Source organism: Berghia stephanieae, chromosome 4, assembly GCF_034508935.2.
Source record: "Berghia stephanieae isolate SIO BIC M18660-M18661 chromosome 4, UCSD_Bste_1.3, whole genome shotgun sequence".
Lineage (NCBI taxonomy): Eukaryota > Metazoa > Mollusca > Gastropoda > Nudibranchia > Aeolidiidae > Berghia > Berghia stephanieae.
This window is the reverse complement of record NC_088363.1, coordinates 58574355-58598059: the sequence shown is the minus strand read 5'-3', so window position 1 is coordinate 58598059 and position 23705 is coordinate 58574355. Positions and strand designations below refer to the sequence as shown.

The 23705-nt window shown below is 34.7% G+C and overlaps 1 protein-coding gene across 1 annotated transcript; it reads left to right on the top strand.

Moving 5' to 3' along the window:
* Positions 1-1309: 1309 nt before the first annotated feature.
* Positions 1310-22701, top strand: LOC144970919 (uncharacterized). Its single transcript, XM_078911099.1, has 12 exons — positions 1310-1592; positions 5656-6966; positions 8648-8709; positions 8852-8909; positions 10813-10977; positions 12321-12898; positions 13320-13461; positions 19019-19103; positions 19486-19612; positions 20092-20188; positions 21021-21128; positions 21531-22701. Exons 2-12 carry the CDS (start codon positions 5747-5749, stop codon positions 21802-21804), a joined length of 2916 nt encoding a protein of 971 aa, XP_078767225.1. The 5' UTR covers positions 1310-1592; positions 5656-5746; the 3' UTR covers positions 21805-22701.
* The last annotated feature ends 1004 nt before the right edge of the window (positions 22702-23705 follow it).

Below are 23705 nucleotides of genomic sequence, written 5' to 3'. Positions count from 1 at the left end.
TTTCACTGATGAAGAACATCATTCTTTGATTGAAGTTTTTTCATAGAAGGATGTTGGTGTGAAATTTGATACCACTCTCAAATTTGATCTAAAATTAATTATATTATAATTAAAAGAGCAATAAATAAGTTTTTTCGAATGTATTATATAACGAACTTTCTCTTATTTCGATTATACCCATAGAATTAAACGAATTCCTTGATTATACCATGCTTTTAATGTTATGTAAGACTTTAGTGGATCCACGGCCGTGGAGAAGGCAATTAAGTATGTCGCTGAATTATATTATCTGTCTTATAACGAAAGTACATAAGATGTACATAAGCGGTGATCTGATAGAAATATACAAATCCGTACACACGATTGACAACTTGGATTCCATGGAGTTCTTCAAATATGCGGCTTTGACGTCTACAAGAGGTGGGGTCTTCAAAATTTTCAAAGACGGGTGTTCGACTTCAACATATGCCCACTCTTTAATTTTCAGAACCGCATTTTTTATATTTGGAACTCTCTCCACGCCTGTTCAAGAACTGCGAGAAATGTCAATGTTTTTAAGAACTGTGTTTATAAGGAATTAGATCACTTTAAATTTTAATTCGATGAGAAATTTGTTTATTTTATAATTGATACCCTGTACTTTATATCATACCAACACATATCAGTTTGTTTGTTTTGGGGGGGGGGTTTGTGTGGTTTTTTGTTGTTTTTTTGGGTTTTTTTTTTTTTAAAATCACTGTGACAGGGCAACAAAGGCCACACTATTGGTCTAATTTAGCGCTTATTAGGTATTGTATATTGTTAAAAATTCTATACGTTTCTTCTCCGTCAATACCACTGCTGATAACTGCAAGATAATTCATTCATCCGTGTTTGCCCTACTGCCCTGCAGGGTTGCCAGTTTGGCATTTTAAATGCCAGATTCCAAAAATCTGGCATTTTTGAAAACCGTTTGGCATTAGAAAAATCATTTGGCATTTGGCATTTTCATTTGGCATTTTCTTTTCTTGTATATTATACTTCAAATGACACCTTTTCTCAACCGTGGTGTAGTGGTTTAGCACTCCACTTAGTAGTCAGTAGGTAAAAAATTACCCCAACAGGAAATTTAGTATAATTCAAAAAAAAAAAAAAAAGAAAAGAAAAGAAAACACGCAAGCCACCAGGATATGATAGTAAATTGTCTATCAAAAGTGAGTAGTTTTCTTAGTGGGGATGGGAGTCAACAGACTTTGGCATTTTTTGGAGTGTTTTGGCATTTTTTGAGTCTTCCACTGGCATTTTGTTGAAAAATAATCTGGCAACCCTGCTGCCCTGCCGACAACAATAAATGGCGGCGAAAACAAATTTTCAATTTAGAACAAACCACATTTTCATTACTTCTGAATGGATCTGTTTATGTAAAAAGTAAAAGATGTCTTTATTCAAGATGTCACAAAGATTCAAGATGTCACAAAGTTACATAATTTGATGTTGACATGTTCTGAGACAGTTATGTTAAAGTAGAGGCTTTGTTGGCTAAGACCAAGTCCAAGAGTCAAGAAGAGAGTTCGAGTTCGAGGCAGAGACGATGACGAGAGTAGAGTAGAGAGGTGATTGTGAAGACGAGGCTGTCATTTCCCAAACACCTGTCTGGGAATAACCAATTTTCGTTTTTCCCAGACAGGTGTAACAAGTTGGCAGAAAGATTGTATGCAAAATGCCAAACTAGGCGTGAAAAATACCAAAATATTCTGAAAAAAAATGCCAGTGGTTATTTGTGTCCCCAAAAAAAAAAAAAAGCAATCAAATGGATCAATGAAATTTCTTTTGTCACTTTGAACTGAAAACGTCAAACTGACAATTCGCCATTTTTTTTTCAACCAGCAAGAAAATTGTAGATCATCAAATCTGTTCATAGTCCATAAACAATAAAAATTTTCACGAGCTGTTAACTTTATTGATCAACTTTTGTTTCTATAATTTGTTCATTCTGCTGACCACAATTTTGGGGATATTGATGATGGCCCGGAATTTGTTATTTCGCGGACGAATTTCTAGGCCTAGGCCAAGGTGTTGTTCACCCTAAAGCCCAAAACCAACAACACCTGTTTTCTCCTGCTTCTACAATTTATTATTATTATCACCACACACCCACAAAACTAGATCCAACAACATATTCTAACTTCTAATCAGAGATGTGAATTTTAAGATACGTCGATACCGGTGTGGATAAACAGCTCAGTGGGATTAGACCACCTTTCATTAGACTCCTTTTAGCTGCACAGATTCGAATCCGATCGCTCCCCCCTTTTTTTTTTTTTTTTTGAGCGAGTCTATTCTTTTATCCTTTTTTGTTTGGCCTTGTTCCGTTTCTGAGCATGAATTTCTTTAAATTGTTTTTATTTTAAAAATTATTATTGTTTTTTTCTCCTCTATCTGACCATTTGGTTGCTCTCTGAATATTTCTGTTTGTTTGCTTTTTAGTTATTTATTCTTTTTAGAACTTTTTGAGATCGGAGTGGGGACGAATTATAACAATTTTTGCTAGAAAGGAACTAAAAAAAAAAAAAAGAAAAGAGAGAGAGAGAAATATTTTTCTAAAAAAAAAGAAATGGGGTGGATAGGACATTTATCATTTGCAACCTGCTGTATAAAAAGAAGACGGAATAAAAAAAAAAAATTTTAAGTTGCGGAACCAGGATTTGAACCCACATCGTTGAATCTGACATGCCAGTCAAGGCAGACGACTTAACCATTCGGCCATGACACCCACATGAAAGTTGACGCGTATTGTGTTTATTAAGTAACGTATTATCCATCGACTGATTTGCTGTTGGTTAAGTTTATGTTTTTATTGATATTTTATTAACTTTACTTATTCCTATGTGCAATTCAAAACATTCCATTCTGGAATGTGGATAATTGTTTAAAAGAGTTTCAAAAAAGTGTCTGGGAATGACGGAAATTGGTTATTCCCAGACCCTGTCTGGAAATAATCACAGCGGTGAAGACGATGGCCGCCATAGAATGAAATACGACTAGTGGGTCTACATGCTACTACTAGAGAGTTTTATTTGGTTTTCTAGTTTAATTGTGTCTATAACTATAACGGTAATAATTTTAACGGTTGTAAAAATGTTAATCTGAGACATTGATTGAAATCGTTTGCTGCCTTGTTTTTCAAATTTCAACATCCCCATATTCAAATTCATCAAATTTTCAAATGTCAACGATTAGTCAAATTCAAATATTGTTGACCTAGCTTGGCTTTAGCCCTTCAATTCAATTTCTTAAGACTTTGGTTTCTTTACCCAATTGAAATGGGAGGCCAACTGAAAGTGAAAACTCCTCGTGCTAAGGGATACAACCTAAATATAAATATTCCCTCCGCTGTGATTATTGCCAGACATGTCTGCCAATAAGAAAAATGATTATTGGCCGACACTGTCTAACAATAACGATGGACGGTTATACACAGACACTTTTTTTAAACCTGCACTTTTAAACATTTATCCAATTCCAGAAAATGAAAAGTTTTTAAGTGCACATAGAAATAAGTAAAGTTAATAAAATATCAGTAAAAAAATAAAATTAACCAACAATAAGCAGTCGATGGCTAATATGGTACTATATACACAATATAACGTCGAAATTCATGTGGGTGTTATGGCCGAATGGTTGAAGTCGTCTGCCTTAGAAGGCTTGTCAAAATCGGCGCTGTGTGTTCGAATCCTGGTTCCGCAACTTTTTTTTAACAGAGCGTTGCAAATGACACTGTCTGGCAATAACCAAAAGCCTCAGCTTTTCCTTATTGCCAGACAGTGTCTGCCAATAAATCAGTTTCAATTCTTAAAAAAAAACAAATGGCAGCAGATAACCAAAACAATGGCCATATTAGGAAATTTTAAACTTTCACTAATCTATCAAGTTGTTCTAGAGTTTTTAAAATGTCACTATATATTGACAAATTGAATAAATAAACGCTTGGCAAAAGATACAAGGTGAAAATACTAATTGAGAGAGCTGCTATACCGAGGAGCTTTCGGAAGGCCTCCCATTGAAATCCGTTTGTCACCCAATTGTTTCAAAAGTAAAAGCTTCACTACTATTTCCTATTACTAACTATTCACCATTTTGAATCAACTGTACTATAGTCTGTAGTACTATCATTTTTTTTCTTAAGTCAAATCCTACAAATCAATATCAATACCAATGAGGTCTATATAAAATTACTGTTCTAGAACTAGAAGTGTCAAAATGTGAATCATAGTGAATTTTGTCACTATTTTGATTTGAATATCTATTATAAAGTGATTTTTATGGTTTTGTTAAATTGATCAGCTTTGGCACATGGCAAAAATGTGCCTCAAATGCAATCACGTATCTTTGTAAACTCATAGCGTGATATAGACAACAACAAAAAATTGCTTTACAATACAAAAAACTTTAGCTTTTATCTAGCACAACATCTACTCAAAGCGCTTTACTTAGGTTCCCTGACAACAGCAACAGGTAACATGTAGAACAAGATATGGTGCCTGTTAGACAATATTAAATTTTTTTCCGACAGAGTAACACTGTTAACAACCAGGTACTCATTTTACACTTGAGTATGGTGAGAGAATGTGAGTAAAGAGCCTTTTCCAGAATTCAACCATGCACCGAGCGAGGCTCGAATCCAGGACCTTCCGATCCGAAAGCTAGTGTCATACCACAAGACTACATAGCCGCACACAGTGTCGACCATGAAAAGGAAGTGAACAATTGTATTCTCAGTAGTGCAATTAATGGGATCATCTGATCATTTGAGTATGACTAAAACTAAAATCAACTCATTTTTTACTATTCCTTTAGTGATCGTTGCATTGTAATGTAAATTTGGGGAAAGCATCAGGCTACGAAAAGACACATAATGAACTGGATGCAATAATAATAATAATAATAATAATAATAATCTTTATTGTCCAAATTAAAGGCAATTCATGTGAGGTAAACAATGCTCAGTTTGGTTCATGGTATGAACATCAACACATTTACAAATACAGACACAGCCATACACGAACATACACGCTTGCACATTGTTTCTACACATGTATACAAAAGAAATGAGCGTACATACAAACACATATACATACATACATACATACATACATACATACATGCAGACATACATACAAACCAGCATATCATCGTATATGCATGCCTACATTCATACATACATACATACATACATACATACATACATACATACATACATATATACATACACACAGACACACACACACAATACCCTCACTTCTATATATATATATGTGTGTGTGTGTATATATATATATATATATATATATATATATATATATATATATATATATATATATATATATATATATATATATATATATGTATGTTTGTTTCTTTAGTTTTCAAATTGATTTTATGTCTCAGAAATACGATACTTTCATGTTTTCTTAAGTAGCAAAATATATTTATTCTCAATAACGCAGATGTATATTTGACCTAGTCTCAATTTCATGTTTTTTGACTTACTGATTTAACTGTTACTAGTTTGCCCTGACATAATGTCAGTTTAAAAGGTGACTGGTTCCTTTATTACAATGAGAAATTAATATTTTACAGTTTGACCATATACTAAGCATTTTCTTTCCTTTGCAGATATAATATTAGAAGCTTGTCTGGACTTTGGACCTATTCTCAACACCTACCAGTATTTACATCAATAAACTCAAAATAATATAATACAGAAATGGAGAAAAAGCCAAAGTCTCAAAATAAGAAAAAAACTAAGCTGAACTTCAATTTTTCTTTTGACGATTCTGAAGATGATGATTTTCAATCACAAAATTTCAAACATAATGACATAAAAACAAGGATATTAAAAGAGGGTTGCACCCAGAGCAAAGTTCAATGTAGTATCCCAGCAAATGATGCTAGTGGAAAAGAAAATATTTCACCTTCAATTCATATAGCTAAATTTGAAAAATCTGTGAATTCTACTTCTCTTCAACCAGCTTTTGAATCTGAAGGCAAGTTGGAGAACAAAAATGAAAGAGATATACACTATTCTCGTGGGAAAATAACGAACAGCATTGACTTTGATGGTTTTGAAGAAGTTGAAGTGCAAGACTGTTCCATTCAGACAAGTTTATGTCATGATGAGTCGATTTCGAGAGATGATGAACAAGGTATATTGTCATCCAAAGATGATAATGCAAAAAGTGTTAAAACTTCTAATTCATCTACATTTTCTGATCAAAATTCATCATCATCATCTGTTTGTAGTCAAAAAGATCATTTTACAACAGCTATAGAACATTCTTCTACTTCTATAAATAACCTGTCTTCAAATTCAGACACAGGGAAATATTTGAGTCCAGGAAAAAGTTCACCATCATCTCAAGAGCTGTCCAGCTATTATGTCAAGGATACTTCCATTCAAACAAGCCTCTCTCAAAGTTTCATGAATTCTACCTCTAATAATATTTCTAGTCATTCAAAACTTAAATCACCAAAGTCTCAAACATCACCACTTTCCTCGCCATCAATTGATCCTAGTGTTCAATTGATAGATCATAAACGAACTCCAGGGGAACAAGTATCACGTACAGTTTTTGGTTTTATTGATGAAAACTCCTCTATTGTAGAAGATCAAAATGATGTTTTAGCTCCTGATTCAGACACAGAAGATGTCAACTCTACAACTACAAATATGCTTAACAATTTTAAATACTCTGTCGTCATTGCTGACAGTGAAAATGATGATGAGAATGGTAATGATAATGTTAGTGATATACTACATATAGAAGAGGACAACTTCTCAAACAATTCATTTAATAATTGCGAGAAATCTAAAGATCAACATGGACAGCAGGAAAATAGTGATCTACAACTTCAAGACTCTGGTGCTTTATGCTTGAGGTGGAATCCATCACAGGATGATTCTAATGCATCATCTTTTACCAAAGGGTAAGCAGTAAACCAAAATTAAATTTGCAGGCCTGTAAATCTTCCGACAGTATGATTTTGCTTGATAAACTCTGTTAAGTGCTGACATTAAAAAAAAATATTTAAAAAATTTTAAAGTAGAAATAAAATTCGTAATGTCAAAACACAGAGCCAATAAAAGTTTTATTTCGTTTCGATCGCTGACTTAAAAAAAAAAAGAAACTTTTTATTTGTTGCATCAACGATAAAACGAACTAGTCAGCTACGTATATTATCATTCCATCTTGTCAATTATCACCACCTGCACACTCCACCGGATGTGGCACCACCCACATGTATTCACTGCCTACTGTCTACTATGCTGCCCACACGTACTGTCGGTTACCAATTCCTGGCTGACAGCGTCTCGTCAAGGTCTTGTCGCATCGCAAGCTGTTGAACACATGCATAGTCAATAATCACCTAACACACACAGTGTGTGTCAGACCGGGCCGTTTCTCTCTATTTTGCTACAGACACATACACATTTTTTCGGTTGGCTATCTCCGTTCCTACACTTTATTTGTATCCGGCTGAAAGTCAACTGGAATGATGAATGCGAAATAAATATTTGTCTTTGAATGAAAAGGTGATTGACTGCTCTGAGCCGAAGTTTTCTTTCCTTACAACCATGATTGCTTAATTCTTCTTCTTCTTCATCATCCTCTTCTTCTTCTTCTTCTTCTTCTTCTTCTTCTTCTTCTTCTTCTTCTTCTTCTTCTTCTTCTTCTTCTTCTTCTTCTTCTTCTTCTTCTTCTTCTTCTTCTTTTCGTATAAGAATTAATCCAAATAAGTGAAAGAATTAACACAAACATGAGCGATAAAGCAGCTTCTCGTTGTGTACTCAAGTAATTGGGATTTATTTTGTAGCATAAAATAAGGATTTGCTTATTTTATTATAAAGTAAGTTGGGGAAAAGAGTGACATGATTTGACCAGTCAATTGACCATTCATATCTGTGTTATGTTTGATAATCCATATTTTTGTTTTGTTGGTCTATTTTCATGTGTTCAAAAAAGTTCCGACAATTTTTTTCACCAACCATTTAGAGGCCTGAATGTGGTCAACCCCCATTCATCTTTTCTATTTTTTGAGAATATAGTAATAAATGACTATTTTTGCTGCAAGGATTTCCTTAACTACCTTTCCTTAATTTGACTTGGTGGAACTGATAGTGTGAAGTTTTAAAAAATTATTATTTTTATGAAACTATGCGAGTCTTTGAAAAGAATTGTTTTTGTTTTTTTTTCAAAAATATTTCTCTGTTGTGTAAATTCTTCAAATTTGATTTTTTATACATTGTTGAAAACGTTCTTCAGAGCCATAAAGATCATGGAGAAATGAGTTTATCCAAATTTCTGTACATAGCATTAAATGAACAAGTGCCTATCGCTAGTTATCCTTTTGACAGTAGTCCATTGCAAAATACTTTCCACTAGATCAGACATACTCATCTACTTAGACACTGCTGTGCGGATAGAAGATCGGAAAATACTTTTATTATTAGTAGTAGTAGCAGTAGTAGTATTAGCAGCATCAGAATAAGAAGTAATCGTAATACTATTGGTATTTTATTCATTTATTAAAAGCCTTCAGATGATTCTGTCTCATTTAGATAGCCAGACAAAGTCATTTGATGACAAAAATCATTTCTGTTTTCTAGAGAGTATCGTTCACAAAGGAGAAGGGACAGCAGTAGCAGTGATGATGGCCATTTTGATGATTGTGAGTCTTCTTTCTTTCTTTTTTACGTATTTTGAATTATTTTTTATACTTTTATCTATTAATTTAGCATTTAATGTTACTTTATTGTGAATGTGCCATTGATTTTTCTAAAATATTTATTTTCCATCCATTTCCTTGACAGTTTTGAACAAAATGAAAGCAGACCAGGAAGAAAGAAGGAGTGTGGAAAATAAAGATGTGTAAGATATTGAACAATTTCTCTCTCTCTCTCTCTCTCTCTCTCTCTCTCTCTCTCTCTCTCTCTTCCTCTCTCTCTCTCTCTCTCTCTCTCTCTCTCTCTCTTCTCTCTTCTCTCTCTCTCTCTCTCTCTCTCTCTCTCTCTCTCTCTCTCTCTCTCTCATTATCTATTTAGTTTATTAGATTGTCCCTTATTTTATAAATTATTGAAAATTTATGCACCGTTGTATTTTTTAAAACTTCTTTTTCATAGAAGAAATATTTTGAATACAAACATTTGCTTTCTAGATAGCTATGTCGGTGGAAAATATTTCTCCTGGCAGGGTCACCCATGGCGGACAAGTCAAAGGATAAAGGCCAGATTAAGTTTAATCTGTATCAGTGACTAAGAAGGGAACAACTGAGAACATCCAAAATAATCAACCCAGGCCATTTTTCGGGTAGTTTGAGCTCACAGAGAATGGAATGTCATCGATCTAGGAGGAGGACTCTGAATAAAAATAAAAAATATGGTTGAACAGGACTTGTAAGCCTCGGCTAGCAACCTGTCTAGAGAAGGACACTTAAATAAAACCATCAATGTCTTGTGGACATATTTTTTTTGGAAGAGTAAAGGCGAAGAAAAATCATTTGAATTGAAAAAGCCAGCTAAAGACAGTCACTGAACCAAAAGATACTCATAGACCAGCCAGATGTAACTGCCAAATCTGATAACTGACGTGCACCTACTCCCTTCAATCATGGGGAATGAAAAAGAAGAATGAAATATCTAAGATTTATCTATTCAAGATTTTAAGCTAATTATGATGCGCAAAATTACAAATTGCAAAGACCAATTTAATATGTTATAGTTATTAACTTTATTTTGTTAATGCTATGGGGATATTACACTCCTAATGAATTGTAACAGAAATTATAGGGTCGAATTCTAATATTTGTACGTTTGTGTAAAAATATATAATAAATACATAAAAATTTTAACCTCGGAAGTATTATTGAGAGTCTAACTGAACAGACAGGTTCTCTTACTGACCTACATTGTTAGTTGCCATATCAAAGTCAGTACAGAAAGAATATTGTTTCATGATGGTATCAATATTCAGGCCTGCCATTTCCAGATTGCGATTATTTTTAAACCAAGTTTTTAAAGTAAAAAGTGATTTTAAATATTGGGAAGAGGGGGAGAGGTGCTCAAAAATGGATATACAACCAAATAGAACATACTACATCAATTCCTGGGCATTTTGTGCTCTCACCATACCCAGATGTAAAATGAGTATCTGGCCATTAACAACGTTGTCTCTGTCCGGAAATTTGGAATATTGACTAAATGGCGTCATATGTCGTCCTACATGTTAAAGTGGCTAGGGACCCCCAGTAAAGTACTTTGAGCATGTGGATGTTGCACTATATATATATATCAATATAAAAGCTCAAGTTGTTTATTTTCTACTACTTCTTCTATTACTACTATTACTACTACTACTACTACTACTACTACTACTACTACTACTACTACTACTACTACTACTACAACGACCACTACTACTACTACTACTACTACTACAACGACCACTACTACTACTACTACTACTACTACTACTACTACTACTACTACTACTACCACATTTATTTCATTGGAATCTGCATATTGCCAAAACTCTTAAAGTCGACTTTTGCATAAAGTCATAACCTGTTGTTGGTCCCAAATTTTCTAGTCTTTTTCTACTCGATATGTTCCATTGATGATGGTTAAAGTCAACCAATCTATCTGATCCAGTAGTGTTGGCTTTATCAGGATTTCTCTGTACTGTTAGTTTTTTTACAAGAATGTTATACCCTTTTGCATTAGCACATTGATTGATTGATTTATTTATTTTTTATCATTATCCTTTTATATCAAAGGCCTTCCATGGATGAGTTTATTGTCAATGATAATGATTCATTACCATCCGAAGCTGAAAGTGATGACTCTAACAACAACAGTACTGATGATGAAAATAATGATGATTATCTTTTTTATATCAAGACCAACAATAAGCTAGACAGAACAGAAAGAGAGGCCCGAAGGTTTGTATTTGCATTATATCAACCTGAAACTGGACCAAGTGACATGTTTCTTTCTATTTGCACAATCAGATAAAGAAATTATGAAATGTGATAATATGAAACATTCAGAAAAAGGACTCAAGCTCCAAATACGAATGCATGCAAATATTTTTTTGAGAATCAACCAAATCAAAAGCCATTTATCACTACTGGAATTAGCAGTATTTATACTTTGTGTGCCAGCAAAAAGTACATTTCATTTCAACTCATCACCATTCGTGTTATTGGGAATTACAAGTACACTGATGGTGACTTTTATGCCTTGTGACTTGGAAACAGAAATAAATGGGCTTTTAGTTTGAGGTGAGGTGAACGGAATTTGTTTAAGAGAATAAAACGTGCTCCATATATAGCTCTTCTTTGTTTTATATCACAAAAGACATAATAATGCACTGCTATGCTCTTTGTACCAAATGGGGTTTGTGTCTGCAGGCTCAGTTTGCTGAGCGTCAGGTTTTACTTTGTGTTTTCCATTATTTATTTTGATAAGTCGGTGAAAAAGCAGCCCTTCAGAGCTGAAGGGTGCCTGGAGCCAGAGTTTATACCAGTGTCCTTAGTGATAAATGAACAATAGCAATTGCTTGCTACTCCTTGAATTGGAGTCTAGTCTATTTGCAAAATGCTTTCTGCCAGATTTAAGAGACCCAACTAACCAATCACTGCTGGATGGACAAGGGATTCAGAAAAAAATATATCTCATCTGCTTCTGTCACTTTGTTTGTGATGTGAGTGCTCTACCAACTGAGCTATCAGCACCTTCTATAAATCGATACTCAACCCTCATTTTTCATGCTATTTTATGACAGAAAAAAGTCATTTTATTTACATTCAGTCCACCTATTTTGATTTTCAATTCCGAAGGTCCTTGGCAAAGCTTGATAGATTCATCACTGTCACTCGTAAATAATAAAGATTTAGACACAAAAATGCATATCAAGAATTAATTTTTCAAACAATATGACATTAAAAAGAGTTATTGTTTTTGATAGTCCTGCCCGTTTTCAGACATGGCAGATTTAGCAGACAGTACGGGCAGATTGCTGGGTATTTAGATGGAATCTGTTGTTCATAGAAAAGGGTATTTGTATTATACTAGTTTGCTGTGAGAAATTCTGTTCCACTGAAATGGTAGACATGTATTAAGGCAGCGAGATCTTATACAATCTGTGCTCTATTTATGTAAAACATTTACATAATTATCACAAATAGCAGGTCAATTTCTGAAACGTATATATCTATGTCTAACTTTAAGCCACCATTTTGTATGTTTTCTCATTAATTTTATTTTTATTTCCTCCTTTCAGAAAACCTGAAGAGAAGACATATGTTTATTACAATTCCAGCTCATCAGAATCTAATCATGAATCTGATTTAGATTTGTCAGATTTTATTGAAAATGATGAGAATCCTCAACAAGAAACAAGGAAAAAACGGTTAGATTTGGCACAAAGTACAAACAATGAAGAGAATGAGAGGAGCAATGAAAGTTCAGTAGAAAGTCCTGGTTTTGTCAAAACCATTTCCACAGGTTGGAGTGAGGAAGGCATAGATATAGATACAAAGAAAAAGGTCAACAAAACTGGAAGGAAATTGAATTTATTAACACCAAAACAAACACATTTGGTGACCCCTTCTAAGTCCAAAGTCCCTGGCAAGAAAGACAAAGGTGAAGTAGAAGCATGTCCCTCAGGGAAGAAGAAGCTGCTGGCGAAAAGCTTTATTCCATCTTGGAGCAGCAGTGGAAGTGATGATGATTTTGTTGTGAAAGAAAAGGACACGCCATCTCGATTCCCCCCAGTTTCACCAAAAATGACGAGCTTCAAAACTCCAAAGCCTGCTTCCAAATCAACCTCCCAATTTGAGACGCCTATTAACAGAAAAGGTAGTTTCTACAACACACTGTTTGTTTTGTCATTTAAAAAAAATCTGTTCTCACTTTCTGTTTTAATTTGCTCTGAATTTTTTTAAAGTGAAAATCAATCACAAATGATGTTTTTAAAAAATCTGTGTTGTCTTGATTCCAGTCATAATATTTATAAATCTTAAATTATTTTTGCAATTTTTATTCGTTCATTGATTTATTTCATAAGTGTTTCATAGACAATAAAATGAAATTACGATAACCAGATGAGATAAAATCTTACAGAAAAAATGTTAAGACTTCTACCTTGCTCATTATAAAGAAATTTTGTTCTTTTTTTTTTTTTTGTTCTTTTTTTTTTTGTTTTTCACTTCATGTAACTAGTTTACTATCCCATAAGTCTCCTCACATTATGATTTTAATCAATTGCTTCAAAATGCAGGCCCTCAAACTCATCCATGGACAGCCCCTAAAGGTTTCAATCACCCTTCCAGATCAAACTTTGAAGACGATGACAACACCTTCTTTCTAAAATCCCTTTCTGCCAATTTTGTGGAGTACAGGCGTCACCCAGAGGCAGCCAGGTAATAATGACATGTAAACAGTTGTCTTATCATTCCTATAACTTGCACGTTGAAAAAAAAAAAGATTTCAGTCAGTGTGCGTATGTATTATGACCTAGTATAATTTGCAGAGCTACTACTTAAATTTAATTGTTATATGCAAGTTTTTTTTTAATTGCCACATTTGTCAAAAATTCGTATTTCTTGCTCAAAACTCAGGTTTTTACATTAATTTTATTAAAAATCTATATTAGTGAAAGTCTGTTGTTTTTTCAAATCCATAAATGTCATGTCATGTAGTTCCATATCTGAAGCAGACGTCGGAGGTCATCTTCCGCCAAGCTGATCTATCTCTTGCCAATTCTATTAAAGCAGCGCCACCTTTCTCAGCTTCATCTGTCCAAGTTCTTATCCCTTTCAAATACGTTATTCTTTGTCTTCCTCTTATTCTTTTTCCATTCATCTTTCCAGTCAAGGCGAGTATTTCCAAACCAGGGTGGCGGATAATGTGTCCTAAAAATTCCATTTGGCGTTTGATGATTTTTGTTATCAGTGATCTTTTTCTGTTTGCCATTTCTAAAATTTCTTCATTTCTTTTCCTTTCCATCCATGACACCCTCATCATTCTTCTGTAAAACCACATTTCCACTGCCTCCAGTCTTTTAACCATGGTCTTGTTTATGGTCCAGCTCTTACAACCATATAGCAGCACAGACAGTACATAGCAATCCAGGACTTTGATTTTTGTTTTCATGCTAATATTCCTGTTTTTCATAATTGTATGCAGCTGGTTGAATGCATTCTTCGCCATACCTATTCTTTTCTTTATTTCACAATCTGATTTTCCATAATATAATGAAAGATGAAGTTAGGAACGTCATGAAAAGCATGAAAAATGGAAAAGCTGCAGGACCTGATGCCATAACAATTGAAGCCTTGACTGGCCTGGGTGAATGGGGGATTGAATTCATCACAAACCTTCTAAATCAAGTGTATGACACAGGAAAAATGCCAACTGATATGAAACGATCCATTTTTATAGCACTACCAAAAAAGCCAGGGGCAGTTGATTGTGAACAACACAGAACTATTAGCCTAATGAGCCACCTCACAAAAATTCTTTTGAAGATAATTTTACTAAGAATAAGAAATAAAATACGACCTGAAATTGGGGAGATGCAATTTGGTTTTGTTGAGGACAAGGGTACCAGAAATGGAATATTCACATTATCAATGCTGATGGAAAGATGTATTGAAGTAAATAAAGATCTGTATATGTGTTTCATCGACTATTCAAAAGCCTTTGATAAAGTACAACACGAAAAACTATTCAAAATTCTATCATCCTTGGACATTGATGGTAAAGATTTAAGAATATTACGGAATTTGTACTGGGAACAAGAAGCAGCAATGCGTGTTGACAATGAACTAAGCAGTTTTACACCTATTAGAAGAGGAGTTAGGCAGGGGTGTGTTTTGTCTCCAGATTTATTCAACCTCTATAGTGAAATGATATTAAGAGATATCGAACATAAGAAGGGGGTGTGTATTGGAGGAAAGAATGTAACAAATCTGAGGTATGCAGATGATACGGTTCTACTGGCAGAATCTGAACATGAACTACAAGAATTACTGGATGTTGTAGTCAGGAGTAGTGAAAATATGGGACTGGAACTGAATATATCTAAAACAGAATGTATGACGGTATCTAAAAATAATAACCCACCAGCCTGTGTAATAACAAGCAGAGGACAAACAATACAACAAGTTGAATGTTTCAAATATTTAGGCTTCAATGTAACATCCAATGGAAAATCAGATTGTGAAATAAAGAAATCCATAAATATATATTTCAAATGATAGTACTCAACACCCATTTTGAGGTATTTTAAAGTGACAATTCATTTAAATAAGGTGAAAATTATACAAATTTTGTGTTCGCTTTATAACGTAGGTCTGATTTTGTAAATTGTGCATCAGTTCGGTACCTTTTGATAATACATATTTTACAATGTGATTTTGATGTCTGAGATTGTGTGTTTTCTAATGTTTTCTTTCTTTCTTTATATATATATATATATATTTATGAGTGTTGGTGGGTACTTGTAGGTACGAAAGTGCTCGATAATGGTGGTTAGAGCTAATATATAATGCAAATTTTCACTCACATTTATTTGGCGGAGACGACTCGTTTCTGTGTTTTTTACACTTCTTCAGTCGGCGTAATCCATTGTAATGTCCGTAGAAAAGTTCTTACTCCAAACTAAAGTTGTTTCGTTGTGTAGTGGTGATTAGTGTTGATGTGTATTGTGATGTGCTCTCATGTTTATATTATGAGTGTGTGTGTGTATGTGTGTGTGTGTGTGTATGTGTGTGTGTGTGCGTGTAGGTGTGTTGTGTGTATATGTGTGTGTGATATTGTAGTGGAATGTGGTTGCGGCGGGGGGGGGGGGGGGGGGGGGGGGGGGGGGGGGGGGGGGGGAGAGGGGGAGGAGGGGTATAATGGGGTCGGGAGGGGGGGTTATTTGGCCTTTTGCGTTTTGAGCTTGAATTTGTTAGAGTGTCTGCACATTGTCATCAGTTCAGATCTTTTGTTTAAGGTGCTATTGTTTCTGTAGTTGTGTAGTAAAAACTCCAGTTTCTCTGTCAGGCATAAATTGCATTTTCTAGCACCGCATCTGTAGGGGCTGCTTTGCTTGACGACCTCCCAGGTTATTGTTGGTGTTTTTTGTGTGTTTATTTGTTCCCAATAGTGCATTGCTAATTTGGTGCTTTTTGCTTTGCTTTCATGTGTTATGGAGGCTTTGTGGTTGTTGTATCGTGTTTTGAATGGGGGTTCTGTGCTGCCGATGTATTGTGCTGCGGTGTTATCAGTGGTTATGGTGTCTTTGTAGACTATGGCGCTTTTTTGGCAGTTTCCTTTAAGAGGGCAATTGTCTTTCTTTCTGCAGTTACAGTTGTCTTTATTTGTATTGGTGTTGTTGGGTTCGGATATGATTTGTCTGTTGTGGTTGGTAATGATCTGTTTCATGTTTTGTGCACAGCTGTGCACTAGAAAGTAACCTACACCAAGTCGATTTCCTGGACACAACCCTCTGCCTCAAAACTAACACGTATAGACCATACAAGAAACCCAACAGCGCCCCATTGTACATCCACAAACACTCCAACCACCCACCTACGATAATAAAACAAATACCCACCATGATAGAACAACGGCTAAACAACCTCTCTTCAAATGAAAACATATTCAACGAAACAAAACAAGACTACGAAATGGCACTCAAACAGAGCGGACACACCTCAACACTGAAATACAAAAATTTAACACACGCCACAACACCAAAACAAAACAAAAAGGAATATAATATGGTTCAACCCGCCGTTCAACAACGCAATCACTTCAAATATCGGCAAGCAGTTCCTTGCACTCATCGATAAACACTTCCCGAAGAACCACCGTCTGCACAAAATAATCAACAGAAACAACGTCAAGATAAGCTACAGCTGTGCACAAAAGATGAAACAGATCATTACCAACCACAACAGACAAATCATATCGGAACCCAACAACACCAATACAAATAAAGACAACTGTAACTGCAGAAAGAAAGACAATTGCCCTCTTAAAGGAAACTGACATAAAAAAGCGCCATAGTCTACAAAGCCACCATAACCACTGATAACACCGCAGCACAATACATCGGCAGCACAGAACCCCCATTCAAAACACGATACAACAACCACAAAGCCTCCATAACACATGAAAGCAAAGCAAAAAGCACCAAATTAGCAATGCACTATTGGGAACAAATAAACACACAAAAAACACCAACAATAACCTGGGAGGTCGTCAAGCAAAGCAGCCCCTGCAGATGCGGTGCTAGAAAATGCAATTTATGCCTGACAGAGAAACTGGAGATTTTACTACACAACTACAGAAACAATAAGATCTGAACTGATGACAATGTGCAGACACTCTAACAAATTCAAGCTCAAAACGCAAAAGGCCAAATAACCCTCCCCCCCCCCCCTTCCCCCCCCCCCCTCCCGACCCCATTATACCCCTCCTCCCCCTCTCTCCCCCCCCCCCGCCGCAACCACACTCCACACAATATCACACACACATGTACACACAGCACACCTACATGCACAGACACACATACACACACACACACACACACACACTCATAATATAAACATGAGAGCACATCACAATACACATCAACACTAATCACCACTACACAATGAAACAACTTTAGTTTGGAGTAAGAACTTTTCTACGGACATTACAATGGATTACGCCGACTGAAGAAGTGTAAAAAACACAGAAACGAGTCGTCTTCGCCAAATAAATGTGAGTGAAAATTTGCATTATATATATATATATTTTTTATTTTTATTTTTTTTTTTTTTTTTTTTTTTTTAATATATTAAAAATAGAAATGCAATTGAGCTAAATGGCTGCTGTGATGTGTGGCTAAACAATATGACTGTTGTAAAAACATTTTTTCTGACCCCCTGTCTATCTATCAGTGGCCTGGTAGCTGGTTGTAGATCTGGCAGATAGTGCCATATGATTGATTTGAAAGCAAGTAACTGTTTCTACCTTTTTAACGCTACAGAAATCTGGATAGCTTGGTTTTAAAATCATCTGTACAATGGTATTTGGTTTATAGAAACACCTGATGCTGTTCCACAATCGGTCCCACACTCTTTTACACTAACAAAGTTGCTCTCTAAACATGTCACTCTGAAGTTTAATATCTGATACTCTGCATCAGCTGACATTTACTAGCAACATCAACAAGTAGATTTCATTTTCTTTGATTAAAGTTTGTTCACTGTCATTAAGTGTCCTCTCTTGCTATTTTGGAATTCAGGAATTTTCTTCTCAAACTCTAGATCATTTCTCCACCCCTCATCATGATTTTACCCATTCAGCCCCTTCCAGCCCCTTCCAGCCCCCCTTCCCCCTCCACACATACACACACACTCTCTCTCTCTATCTATCTATCTCTCTCTCTCTCTCTCTCTCTCTCTCTCTCTCTCTCTCCCTCTCTCTCTCGCTCTCTCTCTCTCCTCTCTCTCTCTCTCTCTCTCTCTCTCTCTCTCTCTCTCTCTCTCTCTCTCTCTCTCTCTCTCTCTCTCTCTCTCTCTCTCTCTCTGTGACACGTCCTAACTCTGCATCTGACTTAAAAGATGGCTTGCAAGGATTCTTTCTGCTGGACAAAGGGAAGTCATTCACAATGTGCTTTTGATTGAAATAGACTGTCTCCCTCTCTGTTGTAAAAAGTCCTTCTCTGGTTTCCAGTAACACCAGCAGATTCCGATAACAATGTATGCACAAGGCTATGCTATATCACATTACTCCTTGGTCTCCACGTTTTGGTGTATCTGTTTAGAAATTCATTAACTTTACAGGCTCTCCTATCATTTTTAGTAATTCCAGATTTAATGGCTGAAATATTTTGTGTGGCTCACAGTATTGTTAGTTTATGGATAATGATAAAGCCATTGACATATATCTGAATTTTTGAAACGTCTCTGATTTTTTTTTACGCTGATTAATCTACAGATTTGTGAAGAGTTTCAAGTCTCTGAAAGAAGAGCTGACAAAGAAGCTATTTGTTGTCTTTAATGAAACAGTCTTTGAATCAAAGGTATGTTGTATTTATAGCCACACGAAGGTAATCAGCTGGGGAAATATTAATTAAAACAAAAATTATGTCACTTTTTTTTTTCACAAAAGATGTAAACTTGACCAAATACATTCACATCTCCATAATCAGTAAATCTGTAACCTTGAAAACTGGAATGTGGATATTTAGAAATACAGCCTTTTTTCAAGATGAATTAATAGAAAATAGATTGGCTTCCAAGTATGTATTTTTTTTTTATTGCAACAAATCATATCTGTCTCGTTACAAAAATAGTGGGCAAGATGAGTTACCTTTATGGGCTAAAAATCTAATCAAAAGACACAGGCCGTTTTTAAAAAATTGGATTTACACCTGCTTAAGTATTGCACTTTAAAATCCTCAGATTCCAGCCTCTATAGAATTAGAATGGAGTGCCAGATACAGGAAGACCGCTGGTACTTTCTCTTATAAACGTAGCAATCCCAATATGGCCAAAATAACCCTGTCTGTCAAAGTCTGTGACAGACCAGGTGAGTAGTTATTCAATAGCTGATATATATTCAAAATGTTCATGTTTGAATACTCTTTACTTTGATCCTCGGACACCAATATTATTGTTCTTCATTTGGGACTGAATCATTCCTAAATATATTATGTATGTTTATCTTCTGTTATAGAAACATTGAATTCATGACAAATCATTTTTATTACCATTTAATAGCCATCGCAGTCATGAGACATTGCTCTGAAATTGAGTTAACTGAGTTGTACATTCTCAGTGCAGAATAGCATCAACAGTGTTGAGAGATATTTCTGCAAATTTTGAACAAAGACAGGAAACATCTTTTGAATAAGCAAAAAAACATTTTTGTAAGTCAATAATTCAACTGCAGTTCATGAGACAATCAAGTACATTTGATTTTCATCTCTTCATTATTTTTTTTATTTTTGGGGAGTGGGGTGGGATGGAATTGTTTTCTTAAAAAGAGATCTTGCATTTGTATTTCAGAGAGAGTAAGGGACACTTTGGCACATGAGTTGTGTCATGCTGCTGTCAGGATTATCAATGGAGTGAATGAAAGTCATGGCCCTGTTTGGAAGTCATGGTAGGTTTGCAGTTAATTCTATTCGCCAGTTTTCAGACAAGCGTCTTATACATATGTAATTACTATTCAGATTTTTTAAAGCCAAAGTTGACCAAATTCTGATTTTTTCCACCACTCTCGGATTTTTGAACACATTTTTTCTGTGGGGAATGGTTGAAAATAATATTATGTGACCAAAGTTAATTTTGTAAAATCAATTTTAAATTGACATTTTATAGTAATAGGAGAAGAAATTGTGCCTTGTTATATTGATACAAATTATTTTCTTGAAATTCGTTTTTTTCCACAACAAATAAACATACTTTTATTTATTATATTGCCTAAGGCTGTTCTGACAATTTCAATCTCGACACATTTTGAAAATAATGGCTTAAGACAAGCTTATCTGTGTTTATCGATATCTTGAATTACAAGTTAAAATTCTGAAGCATTTCTATTTCTGTCTTATGTTGTTTGAGGTTTAGTGGTTTTATATAAGCTTAACTGCCATTCTTAGTAATTTGTTTAATTAATCACCTATTGATATATGTAAATCTGATTGCCATGGACAAAATGTCACCTGTATAATGTCGTGGTGACAAAATAGATAACAATAATATTTTATAAGATTATATGTTATCCTGAAAAATGTTTGACTCAACTACTCATTAAGCTTGACTGGACTGTAAACTTGTATAATCTATCATCAGTAAGTTGTTTTTGTTACTTCAAATTTTCTGATGGAAAAGGACACATTTCCAGTTAAGTATGTTGTTTTTCCAAACAAATTATTGAACATACATTTCGTAGCAAGCATTCATCTGTTGTAATTTCCTAAATGCTGTTTTTCCAGGGCTAGAAAAGTTAATGCAGCATTTCCCTTCATGCCGGTGGTGGCTCGTTGCCATGACTACATCATACACAGCAAGTACACATACCAGTGTGTCAATTGTAAATACAGGTAAAAATTTTAGAATGTTTCTATTTCATTGAATTAAATGATTTCGACAATGTTCATTTTACATTCAGTCAAAAACAAATTCTTTACCTCTCGATCAATGACTAAATTGAAATCTACTTCATCTTTTTCAAAGTATTATATATTTTCATACTAAAATAGGTACTTGTGGATGTTGCAGAATTTTTTTGTCTTGAAATTCGTGTTTGTTTTGATAAAGATATACAAATTGTTGTTGAGGCCTGCAGCCGTTGATATCTTTTCTAAATAATTCTAGATACTTTTGAATGTAGGTTTTTTAAAAGCCCATGTAAAAGTTTTCAATGGAGTTATAGAAAATAGAAATATACACATCTTTAAGCAGTAATTTTCTGTTTCTTTGTTCTTTGATTTTTCTGTCATCAGGATAGCCCGCCATTCTAAGTCACTGGACACTGAGAAGAAAGTGTGTGGCCATTGTAAAGGGGATTTCCAGGTATTTCTGACCTCAGAGCTCAACTCATCCTCATTTGACAGTTCAGCAGCAGCAACGCCCAAAACTCCACGAACACCCAATAAATTTGCTATGTTTGTCAAAGAGTGTTACTCTGAAGTGAAAAAGAGGAATTCTGACTTCAAGCACGGCGATATTATGAAAGAATTAAGTAAAGAGTTTGCTGAAAAGAACAAGATTCAGTAATAAATTCAGCAATATGACTTAAAGGTTGTATTCTCTCTTCCATTCAGGTTCCCACAAAGCTGAAACGTATTCAAAGGGACCTCAATACTGCTCAAGGACTTGCTTTGTAGTCATTGACCAAAGATTCATATGAGAAATCTTTTTTTTTAAATGAAAAAGTCAAGTCCATTTGGTACAATATCGTTTTTCTTTTATAAATGTCAATGCAGTATTCTGACAGATTTCATAATGTCTGTAAGCAGTCAAATGCTAGATATCATAGCAATGAAGAATAAAAAACAGACTGTTTCCTACAGATAGGTACCATTGAAACTTGAAAATTTTGGTTGAGTTGAAATTGTTAAGGGTAGAGCATCTAGCTATGATTTGATAAACCACTAATGCAGGCTCATAACATTTGAAGTACTCTGTAGTTTGTCGTAAAAGCTAGTACTTGATATAAGCATAGAGTTCTCTGAAGTCAAAAGGTTGATGTGTAAGTATTAGAATTACTAGTTATTTAGTAAAAAAAAAGTCTAGACGATGAATAGAAGTGAGGACGCCAGTGTTTGTCTCCTTGAGGAATAATAATTGGTAGGCTGATATAGGAGGGTCCTTTTCTCAAAGGCATTCTTTGTTCAGTTTTTTGATAAGCGAATAGAACCTACTATCTACTACATTTATTTGAAATATTTGAAGTCAGATTTTATTTTTGTTCTCTTAGAAGTGAAACAGGTCTCAGGGGTTTATTGATAAAACAATCTCAATATCGAATTTGTTCACTGTGCACCGGATGAAGAAAATTTTATCTAATTTTTTAATAATAATAATTACAATCATTCTTGTTTTTGTTTTTCTTTTTATTCCAGTTTTAGAGATTCAATAAAAGCATATCAATTAATATTGATCTCTATCAAATTTCATGATCAAGACTTTATTACTAGACCATCACTCAAAATTATCATTGATCCCCCCTGAAAATTGTTGTTGGAGTGACAATGATTTTGATTTTTTTGTTTGGGAATTATATCATTTCAGAATGTAGGGAGTTGTCCACCAGAGACATGAGCTGTTGTATATCACAATATCCACTAAATGTACTCAAAGGCTGTACAAGTGGTTTGGGGTCTTTTGAGCTCCCGCAGACGGTAGAGAGATAAACCTTGCTGTGTCTTCTATCCCACTATATCTGATTTCCTTTTCCAGGTTGCTTTTTATATTTGTCTTTGAGTGAGATTACTTGTTTGTTTGTTTTTTGTCCTTTTTCTCTGGCCAGAGTCCTTGGTTGAGAGGGAAACGCCAAATGCATAGTGTATTGGTTTTGGGAGATGTGTTTTGAATATATCCTGTAAACATTTGAGTGTGCTTTTCTTTGTGGGATCCTGGTGGTCCTCTTGATGGGAACCTGTGCATGTGTCTGAATGGGACTTTAGGTGATCTCAAACCAAACACATTGAAAGTTTACTCTTGGATTATTCCCAATTCGATTCACTTCCCTTTGTCTTACTTTTCCCAAGTGCTTTAAATTGAAAATCTAGAATTTTTTTGAATTTTTTTTATTTTTTTTTTTTTGGGGGGGGGGGGGGGGGGGTTATCCCATCTTTTTCTTACTGGTGCTGAAATGACATAAAAGTGTGACTGCTCCATCCCAAAATCTAAATACAATTTTTTTTTTTAATGGATTCCCAAGCCAACTGCAGAATAAACATGATATGTAGAATGTAATATAACATCTATATTTTTTTTACAAAGACGGTTTGGTTATAAAGCAGGCACTCATTTTAATCTGATTGCTATGGGAGAATGTGGTGAGTAAAGAGTCTTTTCAATTTTATACCATACACAGCAGGGCGACCTATAGACCTACAGTTAAGGATTTAAATATACTGAACCACAATGCCGCATCATATTTGATATTGCTC